This window comes from Alexandromys fortis, unplaced genomic scaffold (assembly GCF_014885135.2).
Source record: "Alexandromys fortis isolate MF-2015 unplaced genomic scaffold, M_Fortis_MF-2015_v1.1 scaffold_79, whole genome shotgun sequence".
NCBI lineage: Eukaryota > Metazoa > Chordata > Mammalia > Rodentia > Cricetidae > Alexandromys > Alexandromys fortis.
In genome coordinates this window covers 7,592,428-7,608,640 of record NW_026067964.1, presented here as the reverse complement: position 1 = coordinate 7,608,640, position 16,213 = coordinate 7,592,428, and the positions used below count along the sequence as shown (strand labels likewise).

Here is a 16,213-nt window from a genome sequence, read left to right as displayed (position 1 = left end):
TACTTGCTCTACTTCAGGACCAAGGTACATAAGGCAGATGCTTTGAGAGGAGGAAGACGAAGAATGCATAGTTATCTTTTCTCACGTTTCCACACAGAAGCCGAAAACTGATAGTGAGACATTAGTGGTTGTGGTTAGGGAGGACTGTGTAGACAGGGAGACGTTGGTGACTGTGGGTAGGGAGGACTGTGTAGACAGGGAGACGTTGGTGACTGTGGGTAGGGAGGACTGTGTAGACGGGGAGACGCTGGTGACTGTGGGTAGGGAGGACTGTGTAGATGGGGAGACGTTAGAGACTGTGGTTAGGGAGGACTGTGTAGACGGGGAGACGCTGGTGACTGTGGTTAGGGAGGACTGTGTAGACGGGGAGACGCTGGTGACTGTGGTTAGGGAGGACGGTGTAGACGGGGAGACGTTGGTGACTGTGGGTACGGAGGACTGTGTAGACAGGGAGACGTTGGTGACTGTGGGTACGGAGGACTGTGTAGACGGGTGGACTTTTCACAGCAACCCTTTGGTTCTGTCTAGTTTTTGAACTCGTGCATTAATGATTGAGAAGTTGAATTCAAAGTCACCCAAGGGAAAACAGAAAGCAAGAGTTAAACACTACACGAGGCTGCATGACAGACGGTGCTGGCTCTGTTTAACTTCCTATTTTTCTTATGTAACAAACCTCTTCATTCTGTCTACACAGTTACACAAACAAGAGCCACACTTCCCGGGCTTCCCTGCTGCTGGGAGCAGGCACAGACTGTGACAATAGGTGACCACAAAGGGAGACATGTTTCTGCAACACTGCCCAACAGTCCCCAGCCTTACCTGCCCATGGAAACCAAACCTCACCAAAGCACATGGAGAAGCCTACTATTCACAAAGAGACAACTCACCGAGAAGGGAGAGAATGATTGGAAGTGTCTGTGCACTGAATTTACGACTCCCAGATATATGTAACAAACTCTAAAGGGCATGCAAGATCAGAGCCTCCTGACCATATTAGTGGGGGGACTTCAGGTCAGTGACAGCTGCAGAATATCTCAGCCAACTGGCAGGGAACAAATACTTCTCAGTGGTAGGTAAAATCTCTAAAATCAATTAAATTTCAATTTAATGAAACTGAAATACTTCCTAATAATGTATCATATTACCTGTACTGAACAAAAACTATAAGTCAGCAGCAAGAGAAACCACAGAACTAAGCCCATATTCAGAGCCCGAATGATGAACTTCTGTTACTTAATTGATTCGTTTACTTCTGAGAAAAAAACTCAGGGTTTGTGTGTAATAGTCCAGCACTCTACCAACATCCACAGCCCCTGAAAACACTTGTCAATCAACAGTGAGCCACTGAATAAAGCAGAGAGGGGATTTTTAAAATTCCTAGAGTCAAATGAAAAGAGGACAATTCACTGAACCCTGGGCTATAGTTAAGGCAGTTCTAACAGAAAGCTGCCTCTAAAACTGCCAGAGAAAAACACAGGGGATACAGAAACAGGCAAGGACCTTTAAAAAGAGCTCTAATAGCATAGGAAAAAACTCCAAGAACTGACAATGGAATTACATGACATTAGACAGTTCCTACCCAGCAAAAGAAACCACCAACAGAGTGAACTCATAGCCCACAGGATGTGAGGGAGTCTGAGCCACCTGCATTTCAAAGCTAACATTTAAAATACAGAAAGAACCGCAAAAATAAATAAATAAACACCCAAGCCCTAAATCTTCCAATCAATAAATGGACTAATGAACTCAATAGAGATTTCTCAAAAGAACATAAACAGCCAATACTATTTTTAAAACACTTCAACATTTTTAGTCACCAAAGAAATGCACATAAAAATTTTGAGGTTCCATCTTACCACAGAAAACAAATAACAAATTCTGAAGAGGACATAATAAAAAATAAGTCATTGGTGGGAGAGTAAAACCGCACAGCCACTAAGGAAGCTAGTATAGAGGCTGCTCACATGACTGAAGATAGAACTACCATAAGACCTAGCTATGACACTCCCGGGCATTCGCCCAAAGGATTCCACGTCCTATCGACAGATAACTACACATGCATGTTTATTACCACACTATTCACAACAGCAGGAGTGGAACCATCCTAAATGTCCACTAACAGATGGCTAAAGAAAATGGGGTACATATACACAATGGGATTTCTTATTCAGCCATAAACAAAAATGAAATCATATTAGTAGGAAAAAAGATGAAAATTATTATAAGAAATTATCTCATGGTCAGAAAGATAATTTTCTCTGAATTGAAGCATTCCATATCCCAGGACAGCTTCTTAAGACCTAGGAAGTGACCAACAAAAGAATGCACAAAACACCATAACAAAATAAATCTATAACAATATATGCTAATTTAAACAAATAAAACAGTCAAAGCTTGCATTTCTTGAGCTTGGTTTTGCCTGTGCAGATCATGCTTGCTCCTCCGGAAGTAAAAAGGTTTATTTTTTGATATTGCAAGAGCACACAGTTGAGAGATTTTAAACTTTCTTAAGGGAAAATTTTGTAGTTTTACAGAAAAATTTTAAAAAACTAGATTTTTTTTTTAAAGACCAGCTTTGAAAATCTTTAAATTTATAAGGCTATGGGATATTTTAAGTTCATAAAATGTTTTATATTATTAATATAATAAAAATAAATAAAAGGCTAAAGCGCTAGGGCCACAGCAATGAGTACCAAACATGAAACACAAGAAACTGGGGTATTCCTATCTTATGATGTAGCAAGACAAAGACTTAAAGCAGACCGGCAAAGAGTTTGGAGCAGTGGTTCTCAACCATCAACAAGGTTGCCATCCCTTTGGGGGCCAAAGAACCTTTTACAGGGGCAACCTAGGGCTGTCTGCAAGTAGATGTTTGTATTACAATTCATAACAGTGACAAAATTACGGTTATGAAGTAGCAATGAAAGAATTTTATAATTAGGGATCATCACAACATGGGGAACTGTGATGAAGGGTCACACAGCATTAGGAAGGCTGAGAACCACTGGCTTAGAAAACATCTCGCCTCCCCTAAAGTCTGTTCAGGCTGAAGAATGTATGTCTGGCCTTCTCTTGAGGTCACCGAGTCAAACAAGAAACTGTGATATTCTGTAGTGAAGCATCGTGAATGGGGCAGGAAGGTGAGGCTGCCAGTCTCTCTGTGGACTGTATTCATTATCTGAAGTTTCATCTTGATACTAAAAGCTTCAATTCAGAAATAGGACCAAACTTAACAGAGATAAAGCTGCAAATCCTAATCTTATAAAAACTACTAACTGGTAAAGATAATTAAGACAAGCAAGTTAATGGTCAGCAACCTCATAAAGGATCAAGCTCGTCAACAACTCAGAACTATACTTGTAGTCGCGCTAGGCACTGACGTAATTAATTATAAAAGCATGAAATTCCCGGAGCTCTTTTTCTCTCCGAGCAGGGCATCTGCACTCCCTTTGCCCCCTTGCTCTTTTCACTGTACACTTGCAGAAGTGTTGTCAATAATAACCAAACCATAAACTCAACATTAGATAGTCTTGAAGTTTCTTCCACTAAAGAAATTATTTCTTTACTTTTTAGTTTAGCCTCAAGTGAGTTCTTACAAAGACAAAAGGCAACCAGTCTTTGCGAAAATATCCCAGGAATGGTCTAGGGCCAAGCTGCTGTTCAAGTCCCTTCTTTCCTCTAAAACTCCTGAACCAGGCACCCTTCAGCTGGCCCGGCTCCAGCACCACAGTCTTGAACCAGGCACCTTCACAGCCGGCCCAGCTTCAGCACTGCTGTCTCTCAGGACCCTGCCAGGCTGGCCCATCAAGCTCTGCTCTCGGCATCCAACCACTTTTCTAGTCCTAAATTCCAGAGACTTCCATACTCCTTAGGGGAGGGGATGGTCAGGTTCTTCAGCAACAGTCCAGTTTGAGTACCTGCTCATGAATTAGTTACTTTTATGTTGCTGTGATAAAATACCATGGCCAACAGTAACTTATGGAAAGTATGTTTATTTTGGCTTACAGTTCCAGAGGGACAAAAGTCCATGGTGGGGAGGCATGGCGGCAAGGGACAGATAGGAACAGGAAGCTGAGAGTACTATCAATGCCCACCCCCAGAGACATACTTCCAGAAGGTTGCACCACCTAAACCTCACCTAACAGCACCACCAATGGAAACCAAGTGTTCTAATACCTGAGCGTATGAGGGACATTCTCTTTCAAACCACCATAACAAGAATGGGATTTTTTAATAGAAATCATATTCTGAAGTTGATATGGAACTATGGGAAATTGAAATATCTAAAGACTCTTGAGAAGGAAGAAAAATATTGGAAGTATCACATTTGTAAAGTCAAATTACAAAACCATAGTGGTAAAAAACCACATGGTACTGGCATAAAAAAAAGACACATAGAACCATGAAACAGAACAGATCACCTAGAAATAAGTCAACAGATTTACTCAAATGTTTTTCAACTGTAAACCCACAAAGTAGAAATATAGTCAATAAAGGCTGAAAACATTATTAAAGTAAAACTGGTTAAAAACAAACAAACAACCCACCACTCGGATGGGCAACAGCTGCAGACTAGTTCAGATCAGCAGTGTCAGAAGCTCTGGAGACCGACAGGATACATTTCAAGCACATGGCAGAGAAAGGGAACAGTCTCCAAAATCCATATTAATATAAGTAATTCAAAGCTATCTTAACAAATGCAAAGGTGAAAACCAGCAGTGAAGAATCCAACCAGAGCAATAAAAGGAAATCAATATTCCAAGGAAGAAAGGGAAGGAATCACTAAGTCATAATCTAGAAAAATAAATTCAACCCAAAAGCTTACTGAAGAATTACCATCTAGTCTAGGAGCAGGGAGACGGGCCTGTGGGTAATACTTTTTGTTTGTTTTGTTTTTTGAGAAGGGTTTGTCTGAGTAATGGCTGTCCTGGAACTACAACCTGAGTAGGGATGCCAGGGCTCACACAGAAAGGCGTGATGGCATGAGCCCACATCTGTACCCTCCACGTGGGATGGGGATAAAAACTATGGTGGTGTGCGCTGTGGGATAATGTTCGCTTGCTTATTTATTACTTATTTATTTATTAGGCATGATGTGGGAAGGTCATATGTCAATCTGTTGATTTCATTGGTTAATAAAGAAACTGCCTTGGCCCATTTGATAGGCCAGCCCTTAGGTGGGTGGAGTAGACAGAACAGAATGCTGGGAAGAAGGGAAGTGAGCCAGATGCCATGCCTCTCCTATCCAGGGCAGACACAATGAAGCTCCAGCCCAAGATGGATGTACACTAGAATCTTCCTGGTAAGCTTACTGCCTCATGGTGCTATACAGATTATTAGATATGGGTTAAAGCGAGATATGAGAGTTAGCCAGAAGAGGCTAGATATAATGGGCCAGGCAGTGTTTATATGAATACAGTTTGTGTGTTGTTATTTTGGGTGTAAAGCTAGCCGTGTGGGAGCAGGGCGGGACGAAAAGCAGGCCTGCTCTCCTCCTTCTACATAGGTATACAGTATTTTGTCTGCATGCAACCCAATCAAATTACAGATGGTTGTGAGCCACCATATGGTTGCTGGGAATTGAACTCAGGACCCCTGGAAGAGCAGCCAGTGTTCTTAACCTCTGAACCATCTCTTCAGCCTGGGATAATGCTCTTATACTCTGTAAGGATTTGTAAATTTTGTTTGTTTTATAAAACAATAATTGGCCAGTAGCCAGGCAGGAAGTATAGGAGGGGTGATCAGACTAGAAGAATTTGTGGAAGAGGAAAGGCTCAGTCTGTAGCTAGCAGCTAGACGCAGAGGAAGCAAATGAGAATGCCTCAGTGATAAAAGGTACCAAGCCACGTGGCTAAACAGAGATAAGAATTATGGGTTAACTAAAGTTGTAAGAACTAGCTAATAATAAGCCTGAGCTAATAGGCCAACAATTTATAATTAATATAAGCCTTTATGTATTTTGTTGGAACTGAACAGTTGTGGGACCGGGCAGACAGAAACTTATGTCCACAGAAGAGTGATTGAGGAACACACCTGACACCAGTCTCTGGGTTGTGAGTGCACCTGCATGCACATGTATACACATACGAACATATACACATCCATACACTATCCATACAAAATATTCAGTCAAAAATTAATGGAAAAGGTACATCAAGGAACTAAAGGCTCTCGAAAAACCAAAAAAAAAAAAAACAAAAAAAAAGAAACTAAGACAGTAATAAACTACTTTAGTCAGCTGTATCTAAATAAATTTAAAAATATGGATTGAACAATTTTCTAAGAAAATATAATTTATGAGACTTGGCTTCTAAGGCCATTAAAAAGAAATAAATCATTTATTAAATCATAAACAGAAAGGTTGTTCAAGTTCAGCTTTCCCCAAAGCCTCCGCTTTAGAAGGTTTCACATGTAGGCCACTGAAATGTCATTTCTGACGTCCTCGAGTACATAAGAAAATGCAGGTCATTGTATGAAATGCTCAGACCTCAGCCTGAGAAGGAAAATCATGCAGATCAACACAGACCCAGAACTGAGAAGCACAAGACAAATACAATAGAGAAATGGGGGTGTGTGTGAATAGTCTATTAGTAGGCATGTGGGGAAAAGAAGATTCTCTTTTTGGCTGACCTGGACAGAACTTCCAATATAGACCAGGCTGGTCTCATAGAGATTCGCCTGCTTTTGCTGGCCACTGGGATTAAACGTGTGCCCACCACACCCAGCCAAGATTGCTTTCATGGGAACAGAAAAAGCATTTGGGTAAACTGAACACACATAGGAATTTAAATGCTTGTTTATACTGGCATCTTTGCAAGCTCTGAAAAGCTTTCACACTGACAATGCCCATAATCACCAACAATTGGACACTTTTCTAGAATTCTCTATAAGGACATTATGACATCGTGGGGAGTGGGGTGGTGTCCTAGAACATACTCATGGATCCTGGCACAAGAGCCATTAGGATCTCTGCCACACACAGAAGGTCCCAGAACCAAAATGTCCTCAGGCATCATCTGCCGGAGAGCCAGGCTTCCCCTGGCTGTGAACCCTTGTTCTGGAAACACTAACCAACAAACCTGAAAAAGGGAAAAGTGGTGAAAGCTATCAAATTTCAAAAGATAAAAATATCATTGTTTAAAAAGATTTTGCTTCAAAGACTCAAAAATCAACTGAAAACCATTTAAAATGATAAAATTATTAGAAGATTTCAGCATAATGTAAGTGTGTAAAAATAAGTGACCTTTATACACATAGCATGTGAACATTACATGTGCATATTATATATAAATATATGCATATCAACCAATTCAGGGTATAAAGAACTAATTCACAATAGTAACTCAAGCGGCTGAAGTGACATGTGTGTGCTGACATGTGTGTCTGCATGAACAAACACATACACGTGTGCACACACGCGCGCACACATACTTAAAACTTTAAAAAAAACTTTAAAAATAGCAATACATCATAAATACAGTGTAGCCACACAGACCATGAACAATGTGCATCTAACTAGAGATGGGGTTTGTTGTCATCATTTATTAGGTGCTGGCCAGTGCGCTAAGAGCCCCGCATGCTGGCCAGTGCGCTAAGAGCCCCGCATGCTGGCCAGTGCGCTAAGGGCCCCGCATGCTAGCCAGCCCTTCCCACTGACTGCGTTCCCAGCCCAACCTTTAGTCTTCTAAGGTAGAATCTTGATCAGATTTGTTTGTGTCAGTCAACTTGGATAAACATTTTAGGGCTTTTGCTTTAATTTAAAATACATAATAAACCCCTGACTTCTTCCTACCTCAAGCAGTGTAAGGCATTAGAGCTGTAAGGACAATGGGGTTTATAAGGGTGTTTTTCTACAGAATTAAAAAAAAAACTCTTAAGTTTTGTAACTGTTCTGGTATAATGACACACTGCCTGTATCTAAAGCAGGGATCTCAACCTGTGGTGGCATCTCAGATATCAGATGTTTATCACAGCAGTAGCAAAATCACAGTAATGAAGTAACAACGAAATTATTTAATGGTAGGGGCCACCACAATATGAGGAATTGCATTAAAAGGTCACAGTATTAGGAAGGTTTAGAACCATTGCTCCAAAGTTTAACTGTACTTATTTTTTATCTAATACAATGACAGTTGCTACATATATCTAAAGTTTAATTAACCTTATTTTGTATTAGACTTTCATTATAACTACTGAAGAAAATATGCCCTTCCATAGCTATTCATTTTTCTAAACAGAAAACTTTAAGGCCTGAGAATACAGTTCATTGGAGAAGTACTTTGCCTGGATTGATGAAATACCCAGTGCTCCCCTTTCATACAAACACATACGTGTGTGTGTGTGTGTGTGTATGTACGTGTGTGTGTACATATATATACTTAACCTTTGTGTGTGTGTATGTACGTGTGTGTGTACATATATATACTTAACCTTAAGTATCTGCTACTATTGTGAGGCTGAGGTATATATTTCAATACCAAATTAAGAGGTAAAGTATTAAAATGCAAACATATTTGTCTTTATCCATTAATAAAATGATACTGAAATGAATTGTAAATTGTCTTTTTATTGGTAATGATTAGTGTCCATTCAGCCACTCATCTTCAACTGCTTCCTTTGACACGTATTTAGGGGATAAATTGAAGGAGAAGAAAGACTGTATCAGAATAATAAAAAGAGGCTTAGCTCCCAATCTTTTAAGCTTCAGGCAACTTCATACACAGCACTGGTATTCTGAAAAGGGTTTCCCATACACATGTGTGCATTGCACACACATACACACGTAAAAGTTGAGACAATGTCTTAATAAAAATGTCATAGTGAAAACAGCATTTAGTTCATAAATATGAACAAAAATGAAACACAGTGTGATTCATGAGGCATGGTGTCATGTCTCTCTCTCACGGCCACCTAAGGTGTAACGCGGTCCTGACACTTCCCATCATCTCTAGGGGAGTGTGTGTTTATATGCATATTTACATATGAGTTGAGAGCAATATTTTAAATGTTGGTAATTTATACTGTTTGTGACACTAGAACTCATTGCTTTAAAAAATATTTCTCAAACATTGTCCTTCTTGTGAAAAAAAATGACTCATGGATTAATTAGCTACTAATAATTCACTAACATTGTTATACAAATTCAGAACAAGGATAAAAATAATCAGTCATCTCTCTATATTTTGAAAAGGAAAAGAGAGCAAAGCTCTAAAAAATTACTGTTAACTTACTGCACAGAACGGTCACTGAAATAGCTTCCTGTCGTCATCTCCCTCCACGTGTAAAACCACAGAAAAATCATTAGGTATAGTCCACCACTTTCAGTTTGAAAGGCCTAACAGCAGACATCTAAAAATGTGCAATTTCTGCCTAACAGAAAACAAACCCTTCTAAAAGCTCCTAGATGTGGTCACAGCCCACAGCCCATCAATGTCTGCTGGCGGTTGCCTTCTGCATTTCACGAGGCCCATCAGGATTATGTTTGAAAGAATTGTTTCTGATTGAGGGCTCTTAGACTAGCAGGTGCCTCTGTGAGCTGCAAAATTTTCAGGATGAGACACGGCCTTTCAAAATCATCGTGAGCATTCAGTGGAAACGCTGCACACGGCACACGAGTGGAGTGCGGCCTTGGCCGGGTGCTCCCAGCTGAGCTCTAACCTCAGGGTGCTTACACACATGACCACTAAGTACTCTGTATCCATGCAAATAATCTCTTTATCCTGGGGAGGTTTCTCAAACAGGACTATGCGAAGACATGTTCATACATTAGAGTTATGTAAGAGAATCTAATTTTTATAATTTAATTGAGCACCATAATTTAAATAGTAATCTTTAAAAATTAATATAGTATGCTAGCTGACTTTAGAGTAATTATCCAACACCAATAAAAACAAACTAAACTAGAAGCAGAGTTAATAATAATAAGAGTTAATAAATGATATGCTTGCCCCAAGAGAATGTCTAAAGCATTGCAGACTCCTCATTAGCTCAATACATCTCTCTTCTACTCATTAGTCAGACTTGGTTCCAGTTATTTGCAATGAAGACCCCAGTTAGTCTATTGTCTGGTATTATATAATGTTTCTCTTCCGCCATAATGTTGGCTACCACTGTGCAGACAATTTGAACTTTAAGTCATCTATAAACATTTTATAATTCAGTTTTCCCATGCAAGTGGAATCATAATGCCCAGGTCATTCTGAACTTTAATGTTTTTCACTTAACAGAATTATCTTAGAGATTCATTCATGGTAAAACAGGAGGCTACAGCATGGCCTACAGCAAGTATTTCCTACTCCATCATGAGGGTCCACCACAGCATACTCAGCCACTTTCTGGCTGGAAGACAGTCGGCATGTTCCACGTCCTTTATAATTACAAGCAATGCTTTGAAATGTGCTAGTACTTCCTCTGTGTGCATAAACGTCTAGGAAGATACGTCCTTATTGATGAAATCCACAGTACATGCCAAATTATTCTTCAAAGAAATCGATCAGATTACATCTGTGATAAATGTATGCCTGATTCCTCTACTCTCTTCGACATGGTAAGCGATCAAATTGAGCCTTTTGCTAGATAGTTGTACTTTTTTATGTTAGAATTCTTTATGCTCTCTGACTGACATGTATTACAATACCATTTTTTCTAGAGTTCATTTTTTTATATTTATTTATTATGTATACAATACTCTGTCTGTGTGAATGCCTGCAGGCCAGAAGAGGGCACCAGACCTCATTACAGATTGTTGTGAGCCACAATGTGGTTGCCGGGAATTGAACTGAGGACCTTTGGAAGAGCAGGCAGTGCTCTTAACCACTGAGCCATCTCTCCAGCCCCTTTTCTAGAGTTCCTTATTTTTATGTGTTCAAAATTTTATTTCATGGTTTCTGCACTTGGTTCCTTTAACACCATCTGAAACTACACTAAGAAGCTGACCTCGGGGCTGGAGGAGAGATGGCTCAGTGGTAGAGAACGCTTGCTGCTCTTGTAAAGAACCCGAGTTTAGTTCCCAGCACCTACAGGTGGCTCACAACCATGTAACACCAGTTCCAGGGGACCTGATACCCTTTAATGGCTTCTGTGAGCATTAGGCAGGCACACAGTACACACACAGATATACAAGTGAAACACACATACACATAAAATAAAATAAGTAAATCTTTTTTTTTAAGCCATCCTTGTCTACATGCGCTGTCAATTTAATATTCAAGTGTTAATTCAATGTGGATATGTTTGGCAAAAAGACTAAGGAAGACGGTAAGCATAGCTTTTTATAGATAGATAACTGGTACTATCCTAATTATTAGACCATTGCTTTGATGGCTGCATTGCTATCGAATAACCCACACTAAGTTCTGGGACAGCTTTGGGTTGACTTCTGGGTTTCTACTGACCCAAAAAAATAGTACCCATGGTGTTCTAATATTTGTACCTTTAGTGTATACTTTAACATTTAATATACGGTACAGTTAAGTTATTATATTTCTTTAAGACTTTATTTTGAATTATGTATACATATGCATGTCTGTGTGTAAGTTTGTACAGGTGAGTGCAGGTGCCCTTTGGAGGCGGGATCTCACTAGAGCTGGGGCCACAGGCAGCTGAGAGTCATCTGACGCAGGGGCTGGGACTGTGCTCAGTCTGCAAGAGCAGCACTGGCTCTTAACCACTGAGCCATCTCTCCAGCCCTCAAAACATATATTTATATCATTAATATTGTTGTATTATTATTATTGTTTTGTATGTGTGTGTGTGTATGTACATGCATGAATGTGCTCACATATGAAGGTCAGAAGACCACACTGTGGAGTCAGTTCCCTTTCTACATTACATGGGTCCCAGGGAATGAAATCAGGTCAACAGGCCTTTGTGGCAAACGTGTACTTGCTGAGCCATATTGCCAGCCCCGACTAATTTTTTCACTGTATATCAAAAGATTAAAGTTTTGTATGAAAAGTATTTATGTAATGGTAATATTCAAAGACAAACTACATTTTTAGCTTATAACTAAAAGATGACAACATTTACCTGGAAGTACTACATGCAGAAACAGTGGAGGAAAGGCTGCCCTTCAGGTCTGCTGAGAAGGGAAACTGTGCTGAGCGCACCAGTTTTCGCTCCTTCTTACACACTGTCCTTTAATACTTATTATGTCATTTTTTTCCCTTTTAGATAGAGTCTGTGTAGCACAGGCTAGCCTCCAATTCCCTCTGTAGTTGGAAATCACCTTGAATTCCTAATCCTTCTGCTTCCACTGCCCAAGGGCTGGGATTGCAGGCAAACACCAGCACACCCTTCTAGCTTTGGTATCTGCACCCCCACACTGCAGGATGTTATGAAGATAATTCATACCTGTTTGATTGCTTCAACAGCCACAGCAACTGAGAACAAGACTGCCTGAGCAGAGCTGCCCTGACAGGAAACGTGACAGGCTGGGGCAGCCCACAGCATATGTAGGCCATCTCTTTCACCATCGTCCAGCTGTAGCCTGAAGTGAGAAGGGAGGAATGGTAAATTTTGGATTGCAATCTTGGTAGCCAATTAACTAAAAGACCAAATTACCCAGAAAAAGACAACTCTGTCACTAATTTATATATGAGATCCTAGAAAGTTCACAAAGTCTCACTGACTTCCCAGTAAATTAAAACATAGCAATGCAAGGAAAAGATGGCTTTTATTTATGCTTCAGTGGTGCTGACTGAAGCCCTGGCTCTTGCCAATCAAGTCCTCCACCATTAAGCCGCCAACAACAGGGAAATGTTCAGGGCCAGAGCTGTGTCCTCAGCCACACTCGCTCTTCTGACACTGAGTTTGCTGTATACGGCGTGGGAAAGCGAGCACAGAGGCCCTTACCCATCTGCAGGGACCAACGTGGGATTGCTCACAGCGGGTGCAGACACACCTTTGTTCCACAGCTCGCAAATACACGTTTCCATGGAGGTGTGTGGACAGACGTCATCGGGGCCTATGAGGGGTAACTGAAGGAAGGGCACACACACATACCCCGCGCCTTCCTCCCGCACCCACAGGGTCACATCTTTCCTTTAGGCCCTCAGGCTGTGTGGGATGGACTTTTTAGCTCTGTATGAAAGCGCGTGCAGCTTTTACACCTGGAGGATACTTTAACTCAACCAACAGTAAATACCTGATCAGAATTACCACCTTGATTGACTTTCTCAGGATGCCAGCCTGTTGTCCAACCCAAGGAGAAGGTCACATCTGGAAAGGAAGACGTCACGGTGTCTAGAAAGGCTTTGGCATCCACGACTTTGCTGCTTCCATTTGGACCAGGAAGAATATCAGCATTGATCCACACGGGACGCTGAAGGAGATGCTTCACATTCTCCAGGATCAGCATGGACGCTCTGACGGCTGCCAGACTGACAGAGAGAGATGATGACCAGTGAACCGCCCTGCTCTGAGAATGTCTACCTGCTCTCAGGTTCAAATACAAATGTAAAATGTCCTATGGGACAAGAGAGGAAGAGTAATCCACACAACTTACCTCAAAATACTTGTGCTTCTATTTCATGAAAGGGACTTATAGATTTTACCACTATATGACTGATACCAGTACCTATGACCCAAATGGGGGCTTCACAACTCCTATTCGGGTCACTAAATGTGAAATGATGCAAGAAAAGATAGACATGTTCACTTTCCAGTCACCCCAGGGAATGGCGGGTACAGCTGGGCATGTTCTGAGAGTGGTCTACCACATTTCAGTCTCTGGTAAGAGCGACTCTGACTCCTGACATCCTGCGGGAGACAAGGGCTCTCCATCACGCACGATTGGGTGAGTCTGGAGACATGAACACATTTCATAAAGCTAGTACAAACCCGGTTCTTCTGCGCTCTGAGCACCTTCTGTGGAAAGGAGGGAGGAGGTTTCAGTGCCAAGTCAACGGTGCCTGTCTTCTCCCCTTCCACAGCTGTGCTCACAGACTTCACAACAGCTCTTGACTTCTTTATCTGTTGGTTTTTGAGACAAGGTCTCACTACATAGTTCTGGCTGGCCCAGAACTCACTCTGTAGACCAGGCTGGCCTCAAACTCAGAGATCGCCTGCTTCTGCTTCCAAGTCCTGGAATTAAAGGTGTGTTCCATCACACCCAGCTTACAAAATGGTAAGATTAGTTTAGTTTATCATATTTACTTTACTTTATGTGTGTGTGTGTGTCTTACTGTTCTCAAATCCACACACATACCAATTTAACTGGAAAATCTCACTACTTCTAAAGGTTCTTCCAACCTTAAAGACGACCCCTTCTGAGCCTTTAGAACGGCTCACCAGGAGAAAGAGCTCCTGTGCTACTGTGGTGAAGGCTGAGACTCTGGGGATGGAGAGACAGCGCTCTTCCCGAGGACGAGCGTGTCCATCTGTGTTTCCTTCCTGTAACTCCTACTCTTTAAGGAGAGAAATTTTATTAAATCATGTGCTAAAGCCGGAGACGCGTGGCACTCGGCCTCCAGTCTCCTGGCCCTTTCATAGTCTCCCCACTGTCTTTGAAATGGACACCCTAGATTTTAGTGGATTAATAAGTAAGTCTTAGGCAGGACCTTGTAGGTCCTAATTTAGATGTTTTTATTTATCTGTAGTGCTTCTTGACTTCTATTAAATTCATGTCTGTTGAAACCCAGATTCTAAAATCTACAGGGAACCACAGAAGACCCCAAATCAGCAGGAAATCCAACGAAAAAGACAGCAAAACTAGCTGGGCATGATGACACAACACCTTTAATCCCACACTTGGGAGGCAGAAGCAGCTGGATCTCTGAGTTCAAGACCAGTATGGCCTACAGAGTGAGTTCCAGGACAGCCAGGGCTACACAGAGAAACCCTGTCCCCCCAAAAACAAAACAAGATAACAAAGAGAGGTGCACCAGAGGCTGAGGTGGGGGGGAGAGGGAGGACTGACGTGACTATGAAGAAGAGAGTTCAAAGTTAAAGTTCAAGATCTTAACTCCAAAACCAAAAACAAGACACAGCAAAGCCATAGCATATAGCTACACTTGGACTCTGAACTGCTTCTGAGACAGGCTGAGCACGCAGCTCCCAGCCTGTGGCACTATTTCAGAGGCCATGTAAGGCTTTCTTTAGGCTGCTAGAATGACCTCAAGGGGCAGGCCTGGGAGAACTCTCCCTGTACCTGGTCCCAGCTTGCTTCTTGGTCTGCCACCATGGGAACTGATTAATCATACAAGAGCCTTGCCCCAGATGGCATCTGTCCTCTCCAGGGAAGTGGACCAACCGAAACTCATCTGAAACCCCGAGCCAAGATTCTACAGCTGTCTCTGCCAAACAGTTTGGTCACAGTGATGAGAAAGTAAACTGACAATGCCGAGCATCTTACCTTACCTGGCCTTCTTACAACTCCAAGGCAACAATAAAAACCATCTCCAATTTACAAGAAGTAACTTAACATTGTATTTTAGATGAAAATCTTTTAAAACCCCAGAGCCAGCTAAACTCCAGATGAAATTTAAACATCACCATATATTACTACACGACAATCAGAATGCCATATTGTAATCATGTATTACCACTTGTATGCTATATAAAATAACCTAGAAGCATAATACAAGATCCACTAAAATACCATGCAGCTCCACTTCCAGAGGTAGTTCAGGGGTTTGCTTTAACACTCAGGCTGGCTGCAGGTTCATCTGGTAAAGGTGCTCGCTGGTAAGTCTAATGACCTGATTGGGGAAGGTGGGACCCGACTCCGGCAAGTGTCCTCGGACCACCACGAGCCTGCTGTGTAGTGTATACACACACACACACACACACACACACACACACACACACACACACACACGAAAAGAAGAACATGTACTCTGGAGCATGCACTTAGCACGCACAAGGCCCTGTACTTGGTCCCAAGCACCACAGACAGGAACAGAGAAGCGAGCTCCCATTTCCAGCCAGGCTGATGCTCTTCACTACCAAGCATCTAGGCAAAAGCAGGGTCTTTACCCCGCAGCCTCCATTTCTTCCTATGCAGGTGAGAACAGAAGCTCTTGGGACTTTTATGGGGACCGTATATAAAACACACACAGCTTTCAGAACCGTGCAACACGTTTCTTCTCTTACTCTGCAGAGCAGCGCACACTCGGAGGTGCTGAGCCACCTCTGCAGCCCCGATCAGCATGCTGTATGCTGCTCTTGCAGAGGATCCAAGTTTGGTTCCCATCACCCATGCTGGGGGCTCACA

The 16,213-nt window shown here is 41.8% G+C and overlaps 1 protein-coding gene across 9 annotated transcripts in view; it reads right to left on the bottom strand.

Moving 5' to 3' along the window:
- Positions 1-16,213, bottom strand: part of Fam151b (family with sequence similarity 151 member B) — a 41,673-nt gene that overhangs the window by 13,831 nt on the left and 11,629 nt on the right. For all 9 annotated transcript variants that reach the window (XR_007593883.1, XR_007593880.1, XR_007593879.1 and 6 more), the window contains exons 4-5: positions 13,162-13,379; positions 12,352-12,487 (exon numbers count right to left, since the gene is read on the bottom strand). Coding sequence is in view for 2 of the 9 variants with exons in the window: in XM_050153883.1 (XP_050009840.1) it covers positions 12,352-12,487; positions 13,162-13,379 (354 nt within the window). In the remaining 7 variants the exon portion in view is untranslated. The remainder of the gene's footprint in view (positions 1-12,351; positions 12,488-13,161; positions 13,380-16,213) is intronic.